The 18,963-nt window shown below is 43.5% G+C and overlaps 3 protein-coding genes across 3 annotated transcripts; 2 read left to right on the top strand and 1 right to left on the bottom strand.

Annotated features, from left to right (window-relative positions):
• Nucleotides 1–4,411: 4,411 nt before the first annotated feature.
• On the bottom strand, nucleotides 4,412–5,338 carry LOC4325493 (uncharacterized). The gene has a single exon (XM_015778527.3). The coding sequence runs from the start codon at nucleotides 5,203–5,205 to the stop codon at nucleotides 4,657–4,659; it is 549 nt and encodes a 182-aa protein (XP_015634013.1). The 5' UTR covers nucleotides 5,206–5,338; the 3' UTR covers nucleotides 4,412–4,656.
• Nucleotides 5,339–9,240: 3,902 nt separating this feature from the next.
• LOC4325494 (uncharacterized) lies at nucleotides 9,241–10,673 on the top strand. Its single transcript, XM_015787074.3, has 5 exons — nucleotides 9,241–9,517; nucleotides 9,624–9,719; nucleotides 9,818–9,943; nucleotides 10,030–10,069; nucleotides 10,209–10,673. The coding sequence occupies exons 1-5, from the start codon at nucleotides 9,374–9,376 to the stop codon at nucleotides 10,259–10,261; spliced, it is 459 nt and encodes a 152-aa protein (XP_015642560.1). The 5' UTR covers nucleotides 9,241–9,373; the 3' UTR covers nucleotides 10,262–10,673.
• Nucleotides 10,674–14,428: 3,755 nt separating this feature from the next.
• LOC4325495 (uncharacterized) lies at nucleotides 14,429–18,537 on the top strand. The gene is made up of 3 exons (XM_015774594.3): nucleotides 14,429–15,056; nucleotides 16,511–16,698; nucleotides 17,768–18,537. The coding sequence occupies exons 1-3, from the start codon at nucleotides 14,495–14,497 to the stop codon at nucleotides 18,209–18,211; spliced, it is 1,194 nt and encodes a 397-aa protein (XP_015630080.1). The 5' UTR covers nucleotides 14,429–14,494; the 3' UTR covers nucleotides 18,212–18,537.
• The last annotated feature ends 426 nt before the right edge of the window (nucleotides 18,538–18,963 follow it).

An 18,963-nucleotide genomic window follows, 5' to 3' on the forward strand; every position in this document is an offset into this window, starting at 1 on the left:
GATGACTAAACGCTACAAATCGCTGCACATATATATCAATCATGGACAAATGCAGATTAATTGTCACGGACAATGACGAGCACTTGAAAAAAACGGCTCATATATTGTACCATGTCAGCTGAAAAATATTCAAAATAACCGTGGGCGGTACGCAGCGGCGAGAAATGTCTACCATGCGCGAAGAAAAATGGAGCAGATAAGATAGCTACGTGCTGTTCATTTTACGGAAGCAAAATAGTTTACCTTTGGTTGAGTGATTCATATCCTGCATACTATATTCAAAATTAAATAACCGTTTGTCCGTTTTCACCATCAAAATCGTTTGTTCCATATCCGTCGCTTCCAGAATTATGGTTGCATAGTGTTAGTGTATGGCTGTGTTTGGATACAAACTTCAGTTCTTTTCCATCACATCAACATGTCATACATACACAATTTTTCAGTCATATCATCTCTAATTTCAACCAAAATCCAAACTTTACACTGAACTAAAGATAGCCTATTATTAGTAGTCAGTAGAGTACAAAACTTCACGTCAATTTTTTGCTTTTTTTTAAAAAAACAAGTCATCTCCAAGTCGTCACGTCATCACCGTAATGATCGGCTAAGGTGGTGTTTGGATCTAGGGACTTAACTTTAGTCCATATATTTAGATACTAATTTAGAGTATTAAATATAGACTACTTACAAAACTAATTATACAAATGAAAGCTAATTCACGAGACAATTTTTTTAAGCCTAATTAATCCATGATTAGAGAATGTTTACTGTAGCATCACATAGGCTAATCATGGATTAATTAGACTCAATAGATTCGTCTCACGAATTAGTCTAAGATTATAGATGGTTTTTATTAATAGTCTAAGTTTAATATTTATAATTAGTGTCCAAACATCCGATGTGATAGATACTTAAAATTAGTCCCATCTAAACAGAGTCTAAAGCTAGCATTTCGCGGAACGCGTCGTCTAAGGAAATCTATGACAGCCAATTGAATTCCTCGTAGTACATGTCCAAGCTCATCTTATGCTCATGCATCACAGACAAGTGATAAATTGGCATTTTACTATTCGTACTTTGACCGATAATGACATACAGTAGTAAAATTGAGCAGCAAAGGTTAGTGTCCTTGTAACACTCTGCACCTGGTTTAGTGATATGTCTTCCAGATAACACCAGGAATATGAGTTAAGATAACAAAAACTCTGCCCTAGTCAGGAATATGATGATGTGGATATTGACCGTAAGGCAGGGTCCATACCGAACATGCATAATTCTTCAAAAATTCACGGGAATTTCAATCGGTTTGTTGCTTACAGTATCACATATTGCAGAATTTGAATTAAGATTACTGAATTGTTAGTACAAGAGCATGCATGACGCCATTCCCCTGGACTCCTAGTTCCATTAGTACAAGGACTGGGCTTACGAGATACAGTAAGAAACTACAAGGACGGCGCTCACGACAAGCACTTGAATTAGTAGAATCCAAGAGCATGACACCGTTTCCCTTGTACCGTTAATACCGCTGCTTCAACTTGCTTCCTTTTTTCTTCCCTTCTAAAGTCAGCGAGTACTTTTCCGGTTGCAATGAACATGAACTTGTACATCACAATTCACAGCCTCCAAGCAGCTTCCAGCTAAGCAAGCAGCTACAGTAAACTTAAGTCGAAGGTGCTAGTGTCTAGTAGGCTACTTGCTGGCCGACTGTTATGCGGATAATAAATCGTACGATGTATCAGTATAAAAGGGTGAAAAGGGATATAATCTATTGGTTATGGTGACCTGAGTAACATCCTAATGTTTTGAGTTTAAATCTTCATATGAGTGAATTTTAGATTGATATATCCCAAAGTCTTTAGTTCAAATCTCCTTAGCAGTAAATTTCAGACTGAGTTGTTTGCGGGACTAACGCCGCATTTGTTTCTCTAGCTTGGGAACTCATTCCCTCCGAAAAAAAACGGAGCAGTCCATTAGCGCATAATTAATTAAATATGAGTTTTTTTTTTCAAAAATGGGTCAATATGATTTTTAAGCAACTTTCATATATAATTTTTTTTTGCAAAAAAACACCATTTAGCAGTTTGAAAAGCGTATGCGCGGAACACGAGGGAAATGGTTGGGAACAAAGAGCAACGAACATAGCCTAAGTTACCAATTTGAATGACCTCGTATATCTGATTGGATGCGGATGCCAGACAAAAATCCCCTTCTCTAAAATAAATAAATAAATTTGTATAAAAAGTATTTATGGATACATTTTATATACATATGTTATTAGTGTCAGTGTCAGGGTTATGATACCATATACCTAATAGTAATTGACTAAATCTCGGCAGGACCCACCACATACCATGTCCTATACGGAAACAACCTGCGGATATAGGAGAAGTTCTTGATAAGGAAAGACAACCTGAGTTCTACATGAAAACAACAAGGATTACTCGAATTGTATCCATATTGGTTTCCTTAGTTCTACTTGGACAAAGGGACACCTATGGGTATAAATACAAGGCCCCATAGGAGGAGAGGGGACGATCAACACCCGAGACAATCAACACCCACCACAATCTACGGAACAATAGATCAAGACAGAAGCCACAACATACAAGCCAACACACGCTAAGACAAGACGCCAGATATCGACTTCAGAGATAGGCACGGCTAGTCCCCTACGGTGTTTCTAGGTACTGTCAGGAGAGACGAAAGCGCTATCTCTGATCTCGCCGGGCACGAACTTAAGGAGGAAGGCTACCCTGTTGTCGACTACGAGTCAGACCTTCAGACTACCATGTCGACAACAGTTAGATACGCTACCCCAAATATTGTACTAGTGTGATTATGGTGAATAAGAGTAATACTGGCTTCAACCAACAGGATGTAAGGTTATTACCTGACAATTCAGGGGCCCGAACCTGTATAAAAATCCTCGTCTCCGTCTCTTTTACCTCAGTCTCACGTATATCCTAGTACCAACGATCCCCATACCATGCAAATACCGAAATCGTGACATCAAACGTCGACAATTAGTGATTAGAAGATAATGCTGAAAACTAATAAGAGGGCTTAGAGAATGCACAAAATGGATGAATCAACCAGCAATGGGGTGTACCGTGTACCGTCAGAAACCGTGGTTGCCGCCTTGCCGGCCGCCATATCGCCTTGCATCCGCTTGCCACTTGCCAATTCGCATGGGTGTGTGGCCGTCTGTGTGTGAGGCGTCCAAACGGTTGTTTCTTGGCTCCCTGCCTGAGCATGTTTAAATGATGGTCATGATCTGACCTGACACGTGGGCTAATCCACGTCATCCACGTGCGTGGAAGATCAAACTAAAAATTGACACTCCCTCCCTCCCTAAACAATATTACAATCACTTTCAAACTTTGACATGGTTTCTAATATGCCATTTTCACCAAATTATTTCCAATAAAAAGAGTCTCATATTATATTACATATTATAATAGTTTGTTTAAAGATAAGACTATTAACACCATTTTCACGATATCAATATTTATGATCTTTTATTGATCGTTAAAGTTAAAAAGTGTTTATATTTGTTTAACGGAGAGAGTAGAATATTCAGTATATTGGTTACCAGATGGAACTTCACTTGTTGCCACGGAAATATAGGTTCATAGAAGAGAGAATTTAGAACATAGATTGATCATTTAAAAAACCTAAAAATTAGTTGTTGTGGCATCATGGGAAAAGAGAAATAGTAAAGATAATGTAGAACATAAATTAATTCTCGGAGTGCTAGAAACAATTAATATAATATAACTTAAGGAGAGAAGAGAGATGACAATGATTTGTAAAGAAGAAATCACTAAACCTTACGCATAGTGTTAAAATGTCATAAACTAACGAAATGCTTTAACTTAGGAATAATAAAATGAGTGAACAACACTTTAAACCACCATTTATTATCCAAACTCTCTTTGCAAGTACATCAATAGTCTCAAGAAGACGGTACGGTCGGTACCCTCATGCGGATGTTCTCTTTTACTTCATCCCCCTAAAAAAAAGCCAATCTAGAAGAAGATGTGACCCCTCCTAATACAATCCTAATTCGTTGTGGTAGGAGGGGTCACATCCTCTTCTAGATTAGCTTTTTTTTTTTTACGGAGGAACCCGTACATGAGGAAAAGTTGGATACTTGGATTGGATATACTAGCCAGACAAAAGTGAAAAAAAAATGTATAAAATGTGATCTAAAATAAACTTTGGGTAATAAAACGTGGCAAACCATCTCATGCCGAAAACTAAAAACAGACACTGTTAAATCTCTCGAGCATCATGCTATCACAACGGTGTATAATTTTAAGCATTCGTCAGTGATATATCACAGGATAGCGCATGTACTGTGCTTCAAAGCCGAGTTGCTTCAAGCTAACTTCTAGAGAGTTTTGACTTCAGTTTTATGAGTTCCAGTTTACGCTTTGTTCCTTTTTTTTTCCACTGTACAAATACATATCCATTTACATTCATCACCGTTACATCAAGATGAAAATAGAGAGAAATTTCAGATTCTATGGACGTTCAAATGCTGATTATACTCCAGCCAAAAATAATAATAAAAAAAAGCTGATTATACTCTCGCAAAAAAAAAAACTGATTATACACTGGCAGTAGCAGTACATGTATTATACACTTCGCTTAGCGCGCGAAGGCCTCGGTCCCCACCTTAATGGCGCCAAACCCGCCGGCGCGCGCCGCTAGGCCGTCTGCCGAGGCGCCCCGCCTCACCGGCGGCGTGGCCTTCAGCGTGGTGTCCGCGACGAACTCGCACGGCGCGTCCTCGGCGATGGTCCCCATCGCCGCGCCCTTCTTCCTCGGCGCCGGGACGGCGGCCGCCGCCTCCTCGAAGGGCCCCTTCTTCCCCGCCGGCGCCTCGCGATAATACCCAACCTTCTTGGCTGCCCCCACCGCCGGCTCGGCCGCGACGCGCCGCTGCCTCGACGCGGCGCGGACGAGGTCGTCGACGTCGCGGGAGCTCAGCCCCCGCAGGCGCATCGTCGCCGTCGCGGTCGCCGGCCTGCCGAACCCGCGGCCGACCGCGACGGCCTCCATCGCCGCCGGCACGCGGCCCGCGCACCCGGACATGCCGCGCACGTAGAGGTCGCAGGCCGAGTCGCACGCCCGCGACAGCGCCCGGAACGGCGCCCCCAGGCACCCGCCGCCGCCGCTCCCGCCCTTCTTCTTCATCTCTCTCCGCTCCGGCCGCTCCGCGCGCGCTGCGTCGAATTGGCTTCTCGCGCTGGCACGAGGAAGAGTGGCTCGCTGTCCTACTACTACTAGTAGTACTAGCTTTGATTGCTTTGGTCGGCTTCGGGATTTCGTCTACGGGGCTCGAGGCTTCCCGTTTTATAGAGCAATGTCAACGGGTGGCGGTGACGTCGGCGAGGAGACGAAGGCGGCATCTCGTTCCATCGCGTCTCCACCTGGTTGCAAAGTCTTGAATTGGCAATCTGCTCCGCTCATCGGTGGGGCCGATCGAGGCGGTTTTCAGGCGCGGGTTTAACTCATGGAAATGGTCAGGTTTCGCGTGTATTTTTGCTCGATTTCGTCCACGGTTTTGGGATAGGATCGATTGATCGAGATGGCAAGGTTGAGCAGAGCTGTGTCGGGAGAATTTAGGATATTCCTCGGTAAATTCAATAAATTTTAGTTGAATTTGACTGTTTCAAACTTAAATTCCTGAGAGAGAAATCCCCTAATCTTAAAGTATTGAGAACAATTCGGAAATTTTACTTGGAGTCTACTTTCATCCCATAATGGAACCTTAAAATTTTATGGTTTTCGATTGGTTTTCGTCGAAAACGTAAAGATCGGTGAGCGGTGAGGTGCACCTTGTCTGAGTCAGTTCAAGTTAACAGTGTGTGTGGAAATGTGATTAAGTTATTACGTTCAGCTAAGCCGTCGCAGTTGCTTGTTTCAGCGCTGCAACTGCAAAGTGGAAAGGGTAAAAAGGAGTCATCAAATCTGTTGGAAGAAATGCGATGTTATTAGTTCTTTATGATGCTATATGCTAATCTTTCTTGCCCGTGAGAGAAGTTACCGTAAGCTGGCTGTTGATGTTGGAATTGCGAAGACCTAAGGCGAAAAATGGCAGAAAAACACACCGCCGTCACATCATGTTAAAAGCGAAGAAATGTTGAGCGCGTTAAGGAATGGACTAGGAGCAAGTGATGAAGTGAAACACTGATGAGAAGCTTTGCTTTACCAGGACATTTTCATTTTTGTGCGTTTCTGTAAAGCCATTTCGTTTCGATGACACAGAGAATTTTTCATTTTGAGACTTGAAGAAGAGTACCTGTCCTCGAGAATCCAGAGCTTGACATTTCGCACCAAGACAATCACTCAAAATGCGCGTGTTAAATTTTCCCAGAGATAAGAGACTGTTCAGTTCTCAGAAAGAAATAAAACGTCTGAACTCTTGTCCAAAGCCAAACCGTCTGCTCAATCTTTTTTTTCCGGGCTGGCGAAAAGATGCCAACCGATTTTTATTAAGCAAAGCACTCCATCTTAAAATATAACAACTGATAGCTTTCATAATTTATTTAAAATATAACAACTTCTTCACAAATATTCTTTTCTCAACCAATCATAATCCTTCACCATTCAAAATTTTCCATTTACCTTCCCTTCTCCGCCAATCAACATTCTCATTAACTATATATAAATCTAAAACTTCTTATATTCTGATACAGATGTAATACATTACCAGAGATACAATGAGGAAGACCATATATAATGCATTAAAGGGGTTCAATGAGACAAATCCTCCACTCAGCCTGCCCAACGACACCCACTCTAGCTGCAACGATGTTCCTATCATCGCGCCCTTCCTTTTCGCGGTGCGTCTTAAGACGGTCACCTTGCAATAAATAACCTTCTTGGTTGTTCCTATAGTAAGCTTCGGTTCGGTCTTGATTTAGCACAGCGGACGAGGCTGTTGTCATCGAGAGGAGGTGAGGGAACAAGTTTCATAATATAGTCAAATGCCAGCTTTAAAAAATTGACGCATCATTTACATCCACTCTAATAGTCTACCCATATAATTATTTTATTAAATATATATCGCACAATTAATACTTAACCCACCTCTCATACAAACGTAATATATTTGAATTCCGTACTGCTCGTTTTTGTTCTATCTTCTTTTCTCACTCCACATGTATTTATTTCTCACTCCTCCATATGTATTTATAGGTGTACTTGGTCTTAAGAGAGAGTACAGAATAAGAAGCTAGTGCGCAGGCCAAGGAGGAGGTAGACAAGGCTAGTGGATGATTGATTCGTGCGATTAGATCAAACTCATTCCTTCTTAGGGTGTGTTTAGGTCATACTAAAATTGTAATTAAATTTGATTAAAATTGAAACGATGTGATAAAAAAGTTGGAAGTTTTTGTGTGTAAGAAAGTCTTGATGTGATGGAAAAGTTGGAAGTTTGAAGAAAAAGTTGAGAACTAAACTAGACCTTAGGTTGTCACCGTGTTTAGTTGCAAACTTTTTTTTCAAACTTCCAACTTTTCAATCACATCAAAACTTTCCTACACACACAAACTTCCAACTTTTTCGTCACATCGTTCCAATTTCAATCAAACTTCCAGTTTTACTGTGAGTTCACACTAAAACTTGAAGTTTGGTTAAAATTGGAACGATGTGTTTAAAAAGTTGGAAGTTTATATGTGTAGGAAAGTTTTGTTGTGATGAAAAAGTTGGAAGTTTGAAGAATTATTTTGGAACTAAACACGGCCATAATCCCGGTAGTCTTCGGCTTTTACATTTTTATTCTTTGAATTCCTACATGGGTTCATGATCATCTCGTTTTTCCTTTTTCAGCAGACCAAAACAGTTCAGTTTACACGGTCTAAATTCGGTCCCCTTTGGTAGGCTGTTTTTTAAAACAGCTTGTATAGTTGTATGTATATTTTGCCTTATCTTTTATAATTGTTTTAATTCGTGCCAAGTTTGTAAGTATAAAAGTTATATATACATAATTTTTTTTCACTGGCTAAGAGTACGTGGACCATAATTCATTGGGTAATTTTACCATTCTTGAAAAGTTACTAAAAGTTATTACACTTTCTATTGTGAAATTTGGTACCTCTAGATAAGTACCTCAATGTAAAAAATTTATGTAAAATTTAGATATCTCAAGATACTTTTTTAAGAACCATAAAATTTTCATAATTGAAAAGGAAACAGCCCGAAAAAGAAATGTAGGCGGGCCTACCACTACCAGTACACATTCGTGAGTATCGTCGATCCTGCGTTTTACAGAGAAAATAAACTATTTTGGACAACATTACAGACAGGAAAATTTACTGATAGAGTCCTAAAATTTCCAACAATACCTTGGACGTATTAGGGGAGCTTAAAATTCTAAAAAACAATTGGTCAGTAGCCAGTTTCTGAGAATCTGAAAAAGTTGGATTTCACAGCTTCTAGCTTCTAATTCATTTTCTGGATTCTACAAGTACAGTTTCTTAGAATCTAAATAACTGTACTTGTAGAATCCAGAAAACTAAACTGTTCGGAAGAGCTTCTGATTTTGGAAGAAGTTGCAGTAGTTAGAAACTCCCCCAAACAGACCCTTAGGGTGTGTTTGAGAAGGAGAGGATTGAGGAGATTGAGAAGATACGCAAAACGAGGTAAGCCATTCGCACATGATTAATTGAGTATTAATTATTTTAAACTTCAAAAATAGATTAATATGATTTTTTAAAGCAACTTTCCTATAGAATTTTTTTTGCAAAAAACACACCGTTTAGTAGTTCGGGAAGCGTGCGCGCGGAAAACAAAACTATCTTTCTCTCTTTCTCCTGCTCTCAAACGTAGCCTAAGGCTGCATTCCTTTGGGTGATAAGGAGTGAGAATGCACATCGTTTTCCGCGCGCACGCTTCCCAAACTACTAAACAGTGTGTTTTTTGCAAAAAATTTCTATATGAAAGTTGCTTTAAAAAATCATATTAATCTATTTTTAAAATTTAAAATAGTTAATACTCAATTAATTATGAGTTAATGGCTTATCTCGTTTTATATATCTTTTCAATTTTCTCAATCCCCTTCTTCTCAAACACAATCTTAGTGGAGCTTATACGGAGAAGTTGCAACTGAAGCTCCCATAAACATTTCGGCATGCTATTTCTGCTGCGCTGCTAACCCCGTTCGGTGGTGGGCCCCTTCTGTCAGTCACCTTCCAATTCCCCTTGGGCACTTCCCCAGTGGCAGTTACCCTATTCATTTTTTTTCCTCTTCCCGGTCACAACTCCAATTTTGAACTCCACCGCCGCCATCGAGGTCGTCCGCGGTCCGCACCGAGCTCCGTGGATTCCTCCGCCGTCGCCGAGCCTATCTGAGCGCGCGATGGCCACGGATCCGAGAGGTCGGCGGCCGCGGCACCACGCGGCGGTGAACGAAGTGCTCTCGACGCTCGCCGCCGCCAACAGCACCCTCGCCGACGTGCAGCGCCGCCTCGACGCCGACTTCCGCGCCGCCTACCCGGATCACGTCAGTAAGCTAGCCCCTCCTCCTTGCTGGATTCTCCCCCACCCCCCCGCGCGGCGAGGCTGATGCGTTTCGCGGTCTCCCCGCGTGCTGCGTTTTTTTTTTTCAGGCGAATCCGGTGAAGCTGGTGGCGCGGCTGAAGCGGATCCAGGAAGAGGTAGCGGCGGTCAAGGGACTCTGCCGCGATCTGCTCACCCAGAAGCAGGTTACCCAAAACTTCGAATCGACCACCAAATGCGCGGGCTCCGCCCTTCTTTTTTTTTTTTCCGCGACTGACGCCTATAGTGTTCGTTGCGTGCACAGGAGTTGATCGACGCAATGCGGACAAGCCTCGCGGTGCAGCGCAGCGCCGTGCAGCGGCTGCTCGCCTCCTCCGGGCTGCCCCCCATGTCCGAAGAGGACGCCGCCACCGACGCCAATCTCAACCAGGTGAATTCACCCCCACCGTCCCCTCCTCCAGTCATTCGTCAAGACAAATCTAACATAATTTTACCAACCTGTGTGCGCGCTTGCAGATCATCGATGAGTGGACGGCGCATGTTGGGCCAGACACAGGTCATCTTCTACCTTGCTCTGCTGTTCGTTGCAGCGATTGTTACTGATTCGTGATTGGAAACTGACCGCAACCGTTAGTTGCAAATGCTTTGTTACTGATTCGTGACTGGAATTTGACTGTAACGGGTCCCTTTTACAGGAGATGACAAGGATGAGGATACCAACCAAATCTTCTTCGCCGCTGTCGTTTAGAGCGAGTGAGAGCGGCCACAACCTAGAGCAGAATTCTATGCAAAGTCAGGAGGTCTCATGCTCTGCTGCTCATGTCATTGTTTTGTGTGTTTTGGCGAGAAGAGCTGCCCGTGCTGCAGCATGCGGTCTCAATTTGCAGATCCATTTCTACAATGAAGGCCAGCGTACTGGAGCTGGCCGCGATGGAGATTCTACTTCACACATCTGTTGCTGTTGTGGAGAGAATTGATTAGAAAATCGTAGACTTTGATTGGATTGCGGTGTGGTTAGCAGGAGAGTATAAAACTGAGAGCCTGTTAGCTCCTCTCTCGCTTTTCTTTTTGTGTGTGTTATTTTACTTTTCTCATACTCAACCTTTGTAGAATATGCTGTTGAATAGTACAAAGTGAGGGAAAAATTTTGCTTCGTATAAGCAGGTTGATGCAGATTGTGATATGCTTTTTTCCCTCTTTTTTGAGGAACAGTTGATGATGAGTTTGTCAACAAGGAATTGTGTTGTTGAGTGCACACGAAAACTGAGGATTTCTTGGTTTGGGAAAGTTATTCTGTGCTTGCAATCTCCTTTCAATTCTGGACAAGAACACTTGCTCTGAGCAAGAGCCCAGCAAAAAAAATCGCTGGGAACTTCCCTGAACAAAAGATACATCTCAGATAGTCATGTACTGGTTTTGAAAAATTATACTACAATTTCTCTCTTGCCATCATATAGAGCACAGATAGACAATAACCTAAGCTACTAATCTGCGCACTATAAACAGGTACCTGAACACAAACATCAATATGAAAATAAATACATAACCCGAAACATGTAATATAAATTAGGGGCAATTACTTATTTGACCTTGTTTTGAACTGTAATTGCCGATTTGACCCTACTTTTTGAACTTTGCTTATTTGACGCTCCTTTTCGAGTACGAAGCTTCCGTCTGACCCTCTTTCGCTGACTCCGTTAAGGTTCAATTTTAAAAAAAAAAGAAAATGTTTCCAGAGTTCCTAATGGCAAAAATACACTCCAAAGCCAAACCCTATTCTGACTCTTTCTCTCTCTCTCTCACTCGCGCGTACCTCTCTCTCACTTGTGCGTGCGTGCGGCGGCGGTGAGTACGCGTGCGGCGGGGGCTAGCTAAGGGGGCGGCGAGCTGAGGGGGCGGCGGCGGCGTCAAGCACAGCCCCGCCGGCGCCCGCTCGTTGTGGTGGAGGGCGGCGGTAGCGGCGCGTCCGGTCCGGGTCGGCGCCGATCTGTGGGGGGAGACGGCGGCGAGCTGAGGCAGCGGCGGCGACGTGATGTACAGCCACGCCGGCGCCCGCTCGTGGAGGTGGAGGCCAGCGGCGGCGGCGGTTTGATGGGGCGCGGGGCGGCGCCGATCTGAGGGGGTGAGGGCGGCGAGTTGTGGGGGCTGCGGCGGCGGCGGGTGCTACACGCGGCGACGGTGGGAGGGCGGCGGCGGCGGCGAGCTGTGGGGGCGGCGAGGTCGATGGCGTCGACGAGCCACCGCGCGCGGCCGGCGTCGTAGCGCGCCGAGCGGACCTCGCGGAGGAGGCGGGTGCGGGGGAGGTCTGGGAGGGAGCAGCCCGCCTCTCCGCCGTCGCCCGCCTCGTCCGCCTCTTCGCCGCCACCCGCCTCGCCCACCTCTCCACCGCTGCTCGCCTCGCCCGCCTCTCCGCCGCCGCCCACTTGCCTCTCCGCCTCGTTCGCCACCGCCCGCCCCCGCTCACCGTCGACCGCACCGCCGTGCGCACCGTCCGCCACTGTCATGCCGACTGCCGAGAGAGTGAGGTCGATGGCGTCGATGCTGTCCAATTTTTTTTAACAAAATCTATCATAATTGCTTCGAATTTGACAATTTTTAGTAAAATCTTTCAAAATGAATTAAATTTCTCAAATTTATGCCAAATCTGTCATAATTGGGGCACATTTTATTTAATTTATTTTCACAAAATTCTGTCAAATTTAAGTCAAATTTCACAAAATGATTCGAATCTGTCAAATTAATGCCAAATCTGTTACTTGAGCAAAAATTATTACAAATATTTCAACATTGTTGAATATATACAGTCAAACAAGCAAACAAAAGGGATATAACAGGGTCAAATAAGCAAGGGCAAAATGGACTATTTACCCCTAAATTAACACCGTCACCTCACCCAAACGGAATAGGGTCAGACCGGAGCTTCGTACTCGAAAAGGAGGGTCAAATAAGCAAAGTTCAAAAGTAGGGCCAATTCGGCAATTACAGTTCAAAACAGGGTCAAATAAGCAATTGCCCCTATAAATTAGCAAACGATAGCACATTCAAACATTAAGAGAAATTATGAATATGAGTTTCGTTCAATCTTTGAATTTGATATGGACAGAAAAACTTGATAATTACCCCTCATCTGTTATCTTTGTGCAATGGCACATGATATGTTTGCGTCAACCTTATGGGATGTAGAAGAGACTAAATATCAGACTATCTCCTTTCCTGCATCATCAGTGCCTCTCTACAAAAGGCTGTCAACAGAGCTCTCAAGCTGAACAACACAAAATTCAGAGGAAAATTTCTTACAGAATAAGTTCATTAAAAATTATCTTTGTTAAAATTAACCCTTGTAAAATCGACTGAGAATGTCCCATCAGAAAGCAAGACAAAAGCCCCTTTCTCATACATCAAGTTACAACAAATCTTTCTCGTTTTTGCTTCATCATAATTCATTCAAATAGTACATAAATGCTATGAGAACTGAGAAATATCCATGCACTCTTTTCATCAAAAATCGTAATTCAGTTCCCTAATAGGGAAAATAATGCTTTATTAGTACACTAAAATCATAATCTACTCCCATTTGTTCAAAGTTTGTTACATTTTGGGACGGAGATAATACTTTACTTCATTCAAATAATAACACTAGTTCAATTCCCAAGTATAAATGGGTAAGACAGATAATACTTTGTCACACACACACACACACACACACACACACACACACACACACACACACACACACACACACACACACACACACACACACACACACACACACACACACACACACACACACACATATATATATATATATATATATATATATATATATATATATATATATATATATATATATATATTTGCACACAATTTATATCAAAAATCAAATGGCCACAACTGCCCTGCTTCTGACAAATACAATAATACTAGGTTTCTTAGCAATTAAAGAATACTATTTTTCTTTAGCGTTTCTATAAAACTAAAAAAAAATACAAACGTCGTGAAGAAAGTACAAGTTTCAGAATTGAATTTTCGTATAATCAGTATTCAGTAGGCTCCAGTACATCAATCAGCCCCTTGTTACCACCACCATTTACATTAGATATTTAGAGACAGTGTAAGGGAGCGTTGCAGCATAGAATGCAGATCAGTACAACTGTAGAAGGCAACCACTCTGTCTACGAATGAGTTGAAACGCATGGAGCAGAAAAAGGGTTGGATCTTGGATGGGAATGGGATCAACAAGACCAAGCTAGTTTACAGCTCGCAGCATCCAGCTGAGGTACGATCCTTGTGTCCTGATAATACGACTCCTCGTGCCATCCCAGGACCTCCTCGTCGTCGTCAATGGCAAGAGGGCCGGAACGACGGGGATGTACGCGACTACGCGGCCGCAGACGCGCCCGGTGTGCGGCCGTGCGGCAAGCCGGCAAGTCGGTGGTGAGAGCAAGGTGTTGCATCGGCTGTGTGGCGGAGAGACAGCGGCCGGCGTCAAGAAGAGGCAAATGCACCTGTGAAGCTTCTGGCGCGGGAGAGCAGAGGAGGGGCGGCGGCGGTAGGAGAGTAGGAGAGACTAGAGAGGAGACTGCGGCGACCGGCCGGCCCGTGCTCTGATGGACCGTTCGGGCTAGATCCAACGGTAGAAATCGCTCCAGCCTCCAGTCCCACCACGGATGGTAACAGTTTTGCATAAAGCCCCCTTCTTATCTATGATCGCGCTACCACTGGAACACTGGAAGTGGACCTATTTGTTTTCATAAAACCCCCTATTTTGCCCTAAGTTGTGCATAACCCCCCCCCCCCCACCTGTTTTGGACCGCTACAGTATTTCGCTACCAATGAGTACAGTACAGAATTGGGCTATTTCAAAAAGATCCCTGGTAGTGATATTTTATGCGATGTGTATCCTTCCCGAGCACGCACACTCGCCGCCGCACTCCACTTCCCCAACACGCCGCCGCCGCCGCCGCCGCCCGAGCTCGCCGCGATGTCATGGCTCGCGCGCTCAATCGCGGCTACCCTCTCTTCTTCCCACTCTGATGAAGATGGCGATAACCTCGAGGCGAGCAGCGGCGACGACCATAGGGACGAGCAGCCGGACACCCCGAGCGGCGGCGGCGGCGGAGTCAAGGGCGACTTGTCGGAGCTGACCGACTCCCTCACCCGCGGCCTCTGGGGCGTCGCTTCCTTCCTCGCTCCGCCGCCTGCGCCCGCCGCCGAAGCCGCGGAGACGGCTACGGGGGCGGTGGGGGAGGGGGAGGATGGGGCTCGGTCGCCGCGGATCGCCGGGATCCGGAGCGACCTGGCGGAGATCGGGGGCAGGGTGAGGAGCGGAATCTCGTTGCTCTCGAACGCCAACGCCGTGGCGGAGATCTCCAAGATCGCCTCGTCGCTCCTGCCGTTCGGGCCCGGAGAGGACGACGACGACGACGACGATGCCGAGGCTGTGGGCGTGACCGAGGAGGTGGTGGAGTTCGTGAGGCACATCTCGACCCATCCCGAGACGTGGCTCGACTTCCCCTTGTTTGTCAACGACCGGCACGCGGATGGTAAGAGGCAGTAGTATGAAACTTCTCTTCCTGGATCTCTTCAGCGTTTGTAGTGCTTTGGTTTGCTTGCATAGAATGCTGGATTGGTTATTTTGGTCTATTATACATTCATTTAGGAGACCATTGGTTCCAGTTGCTTCAGTGCTTAGGCTTCTTGCTCTGTTCGCTCTGATACTAAGATTGTGGGATCTTCTGTCATAATTTTAGCAGCTTGGCTCCAGTCATGTTTATTTACTAAGGTTTAATGTGGGAAGGGTAGTTACTTACAATTAAGAGTGGCACTCAATTCTTAAGATCATGTTATTTTGAAATTGAGTTCATTTGTTTACATGTATGAAGGTTTGCCAGGAAATTGTAATTCATGTTAATAGAAACTTTTATTACTTCATGTGGTTGCATTTGCTGATGTTAGTTAGACAGAGTAGGTACATGAACTGAGGTGGGTTAATCGTTTGTTTTACTCTAGTATCGCTAGGGCTGTAGTTCAAAATTTCACATTTGGATTGTATTAATTCAAAGGGATAATTAGTAAATAGAAAGTTCGTTTGCCAAAATGAAAAAAAGAGAGTAGGAATGGCTTGTAATTAAGGAAGGTTTAAAAGTATCGAACACAAACCTTAATGTCGCATTTCAGTAATCTTGCTTTTTGTAAAAATGTCTAATGAGACTTAGATCACTTGACATGTAAGAACTGTATGAAACCATCATTTCTGCTGATACATCAGTATTAACTATGCATTTATCAGAGGCTGTATGCTATAATCGACTTCACCGGAGACATTGAGAAACAATAAATTAAACGAGGGACAAACTATTACACAAACTTGTAACACACATACAACACTGCAATCTGATTAATCACCTAACCAACAAGGCAACATCAGAATAGGGGTTTTGTCACAAATTAATTCAACTGTCGAATCATCACTTTAACCTTTAGTGTTACTATTTCGGTCAAATAGCTCCAAGAGTTGAATGCTCCCTACACTTTGTGGAAGTCTAGCTATATCCAAGGATTCAACGTCGCTAATGATGTGATTACATGTGCAAAATCTAATGGGATCAAAGTATATTTCATCCAACAAATTTATTATACATTAGCTTTTTTACATGGGTTTAATATATGAATTTCTAATGTTCTGTTATTTATAGCATGATCACTACTTGCCCCTGTCTCTCAGAAATGCTGACCATGGTTTCCTATTTTTATTTGCTTTTATACCTTTTGGTTCTAACTTGCCATAGTACTAGGTAACAACTGTGTTCTGGAAATTGGAATGGCTAGAACTCGTTAACCTGTTACATATGCATATGGCCATCTTCAATATGTAGGGAATTACTGTTAAATGGAGGCCATGCATGTATATTGTTCCATCATGTCAGTCATGCCTTACTTGTCGTGCCTGACTGGTTTCCTCAATTCCTTTGCTTACTGCAATGCTTCTTGCGTACAGATTTTGAACTGTCAGACACACAATATGGACATGCATTGGCTATAGAGCGTGTTGTTCCAAGCTTGTCATATCTTAGGACCGAGCTTTGCTCTACCAATATGAGTGAAGCATGCTTTTGGAAGATCTATTTTGTGCTTCTTCACTCAAAACTCAGCAAGCAAGATGCTGAACTTCTTTCAACGCCACAGGTATATTCCCTGCTCTTCAGCATATTCTGTCTTTATGGCAAACATTCTTAAGTAATTACGGATTATCATGTCAACTTGTTACAATGCATGCTTTCCTACACATAGCCCCATAACCTTTTTTTTTTAACAAACCGTCTATGCATATATATTACCAAATGGTATATCTTGTTTCCAAGTTACAAACTATGATAAGTCAGGTGTGTAAGGAGAATGTAACTATGTATGAACTTAAGAATGTAAGTTACCGAAGCCCAAAAGTTGCATTAGATTGTGGCTGCCAGTGTGGGAGCATAAACATAGAGGATTACTTTTATGCTTGTGTAAGCGTACAATCAATATTTGGGCTCCACTTCTCATTATAGCATCAAAATTGGGCATTCTTCACTTCTCATTGTAGCATCAAGAATTTGTTGCAAGTTTCAACCGACAAAACAAAGCTAAACTACAGGCATATATTTAGTTAATTATCATGTTGAATATATCCAGTCTTGTCAATTCTTTTGGTGGAAACACTTGGCAGTGCTGAAAAATCATAGCCTTCCAAAGGGAAATATCAGTGACGTTGTAGAACTCTAAACCAGTATCCAGAACAGCAGGAGGATATGCTTGAGACCTTCGTATTTGTGATTTTGAACTGATTTTATATTATATGTTCGGAATTATGCATCTAAGCATGTAGATCTGCATTCCCAATTTAATTATGTATGCTATCAGCACATGTGAAGGCTGTGTAACGTTTGATTACTAATCATATAGTCCATGTATGCATGCCCCTATAGCTCACGTTGAGAACATGTAACAGATGTATAGATTGTCGATCATACTGTATATTTTGTTGTTAAGTTACTATCAGTATATATGCAGTAGCAATTTTCTTGTAATTAGTACCCTATCTCGCACCCCCCCCCCCAAAAAAAAAAAAAATTTCCCAGGATTTGATTTTTTTTGTGGGATACAGGGAGTACATTGTAACAGAAAATCCTTATTGCATTGTTTTTACTCCACTGGAAGGTCCATTGCGCATACACTTTTGCTGCATTTCACCTTCTTTATCTTTTATTTCATTCAGATCCTAAAAGCAAGAGAAGTATTATTGCAAAGTTCACCGACAAAGAAAAGGCTGGGACCTGATGATGGTTCATCACAAAACTGGAATGTTGCATCTACCAAAGGTGACAACAGTGGAATGTCTGAAGCACCTTCATTGGAAGAAGCAACTTCTGTACCGATGAATGTGGTTGAGGCTGACAAGCATCCGATTTCAGTCGCTGAGGTGGAAATAATAGACAAGTCCGTGGTTGAAGAAGAGCTGGTGGTGAAAAATGAGACCAAGAGTATACCTTCTGACTCTGAGAAGGCTAATCTGCATATCACCTCGGACGATGATGATAAAGAGGTGGAGGACTGGCTGAAGGATGTGGCTCCTGTGTCCAGCAAAACAGGCAACGTCAATTCAGCAGGGCAGGAGGAAGACATATCCTTCAGTGATCTGGAGGATGAAGAGGATGATTGAGAGACGGCTAGCTTAAGCAGCGCAGCCAGTACTAGTTCCCTCGGTTCAATGTCGCAAACACAAGACAACGGCTAGCTTCATGAAGAACATCAACTGTTACTGAATGATCGAAACTCTGCAGCTACAGCAAAGGGAACCGTGTTGTTGCTGAGTGACGGATTCATCCTAATTGCATGTTGATGTAATGATGTATTTATGTTCGCTCTCTTTTTGTACATAGATATATACACTATGTCACCTGCGTGTGCACTGTATATCCACGATAGCGTGCAGCACTCATACTTACTGGATTCTGAATGCAAGATATCCTCTCATTTGCTGTCAAATGTCTTAGAATATCTTATGACGCATTTAAGCTGGCACTACGCAAAACTCGACACACTTCCCCTCTTACTCTAGTGCTATACGAAATTCGAAGCTGATATACTTATCTACCCGGTATTCCCTCGTCTCTAATGATAACATTCGTGATTTATATGTCGTCGTCATCAGCAGTTTCCAATGTCGACATACATCTGCATCCCCAAAACAGTCTCTGTACCGCTAACTCCAGCAGAGCGGACCATAAACCGCTCGACGCCTCGACGGAGCGGAGCGGAGGCGGACGACACCACGCCAACGGCTCACGTTTCTCGCTCTCGCTGCCTCGACATGCAATGCAAACGCGCGTGCCGCGCGGCTATCAACCGCCGAAACGCCTAACGCCGGCGCTGACCCTCCCCGTCCCCTCCCCTACCTGGCCCCTGCAGGGT

The sequence above is a fragment of the Oryza sativa genome, chromosome 1, assembly GCF_034140825.1.
Source record: "Oryza sativa Japonica Group chromosome 1, ASM3414082v1".
Taxonomy (NCBI): Eukaryota; Viridiplantae; Streptophyta; class Magnoliopsida; order Poales; family Poaceae; genus Oryza; species Oryza sativa.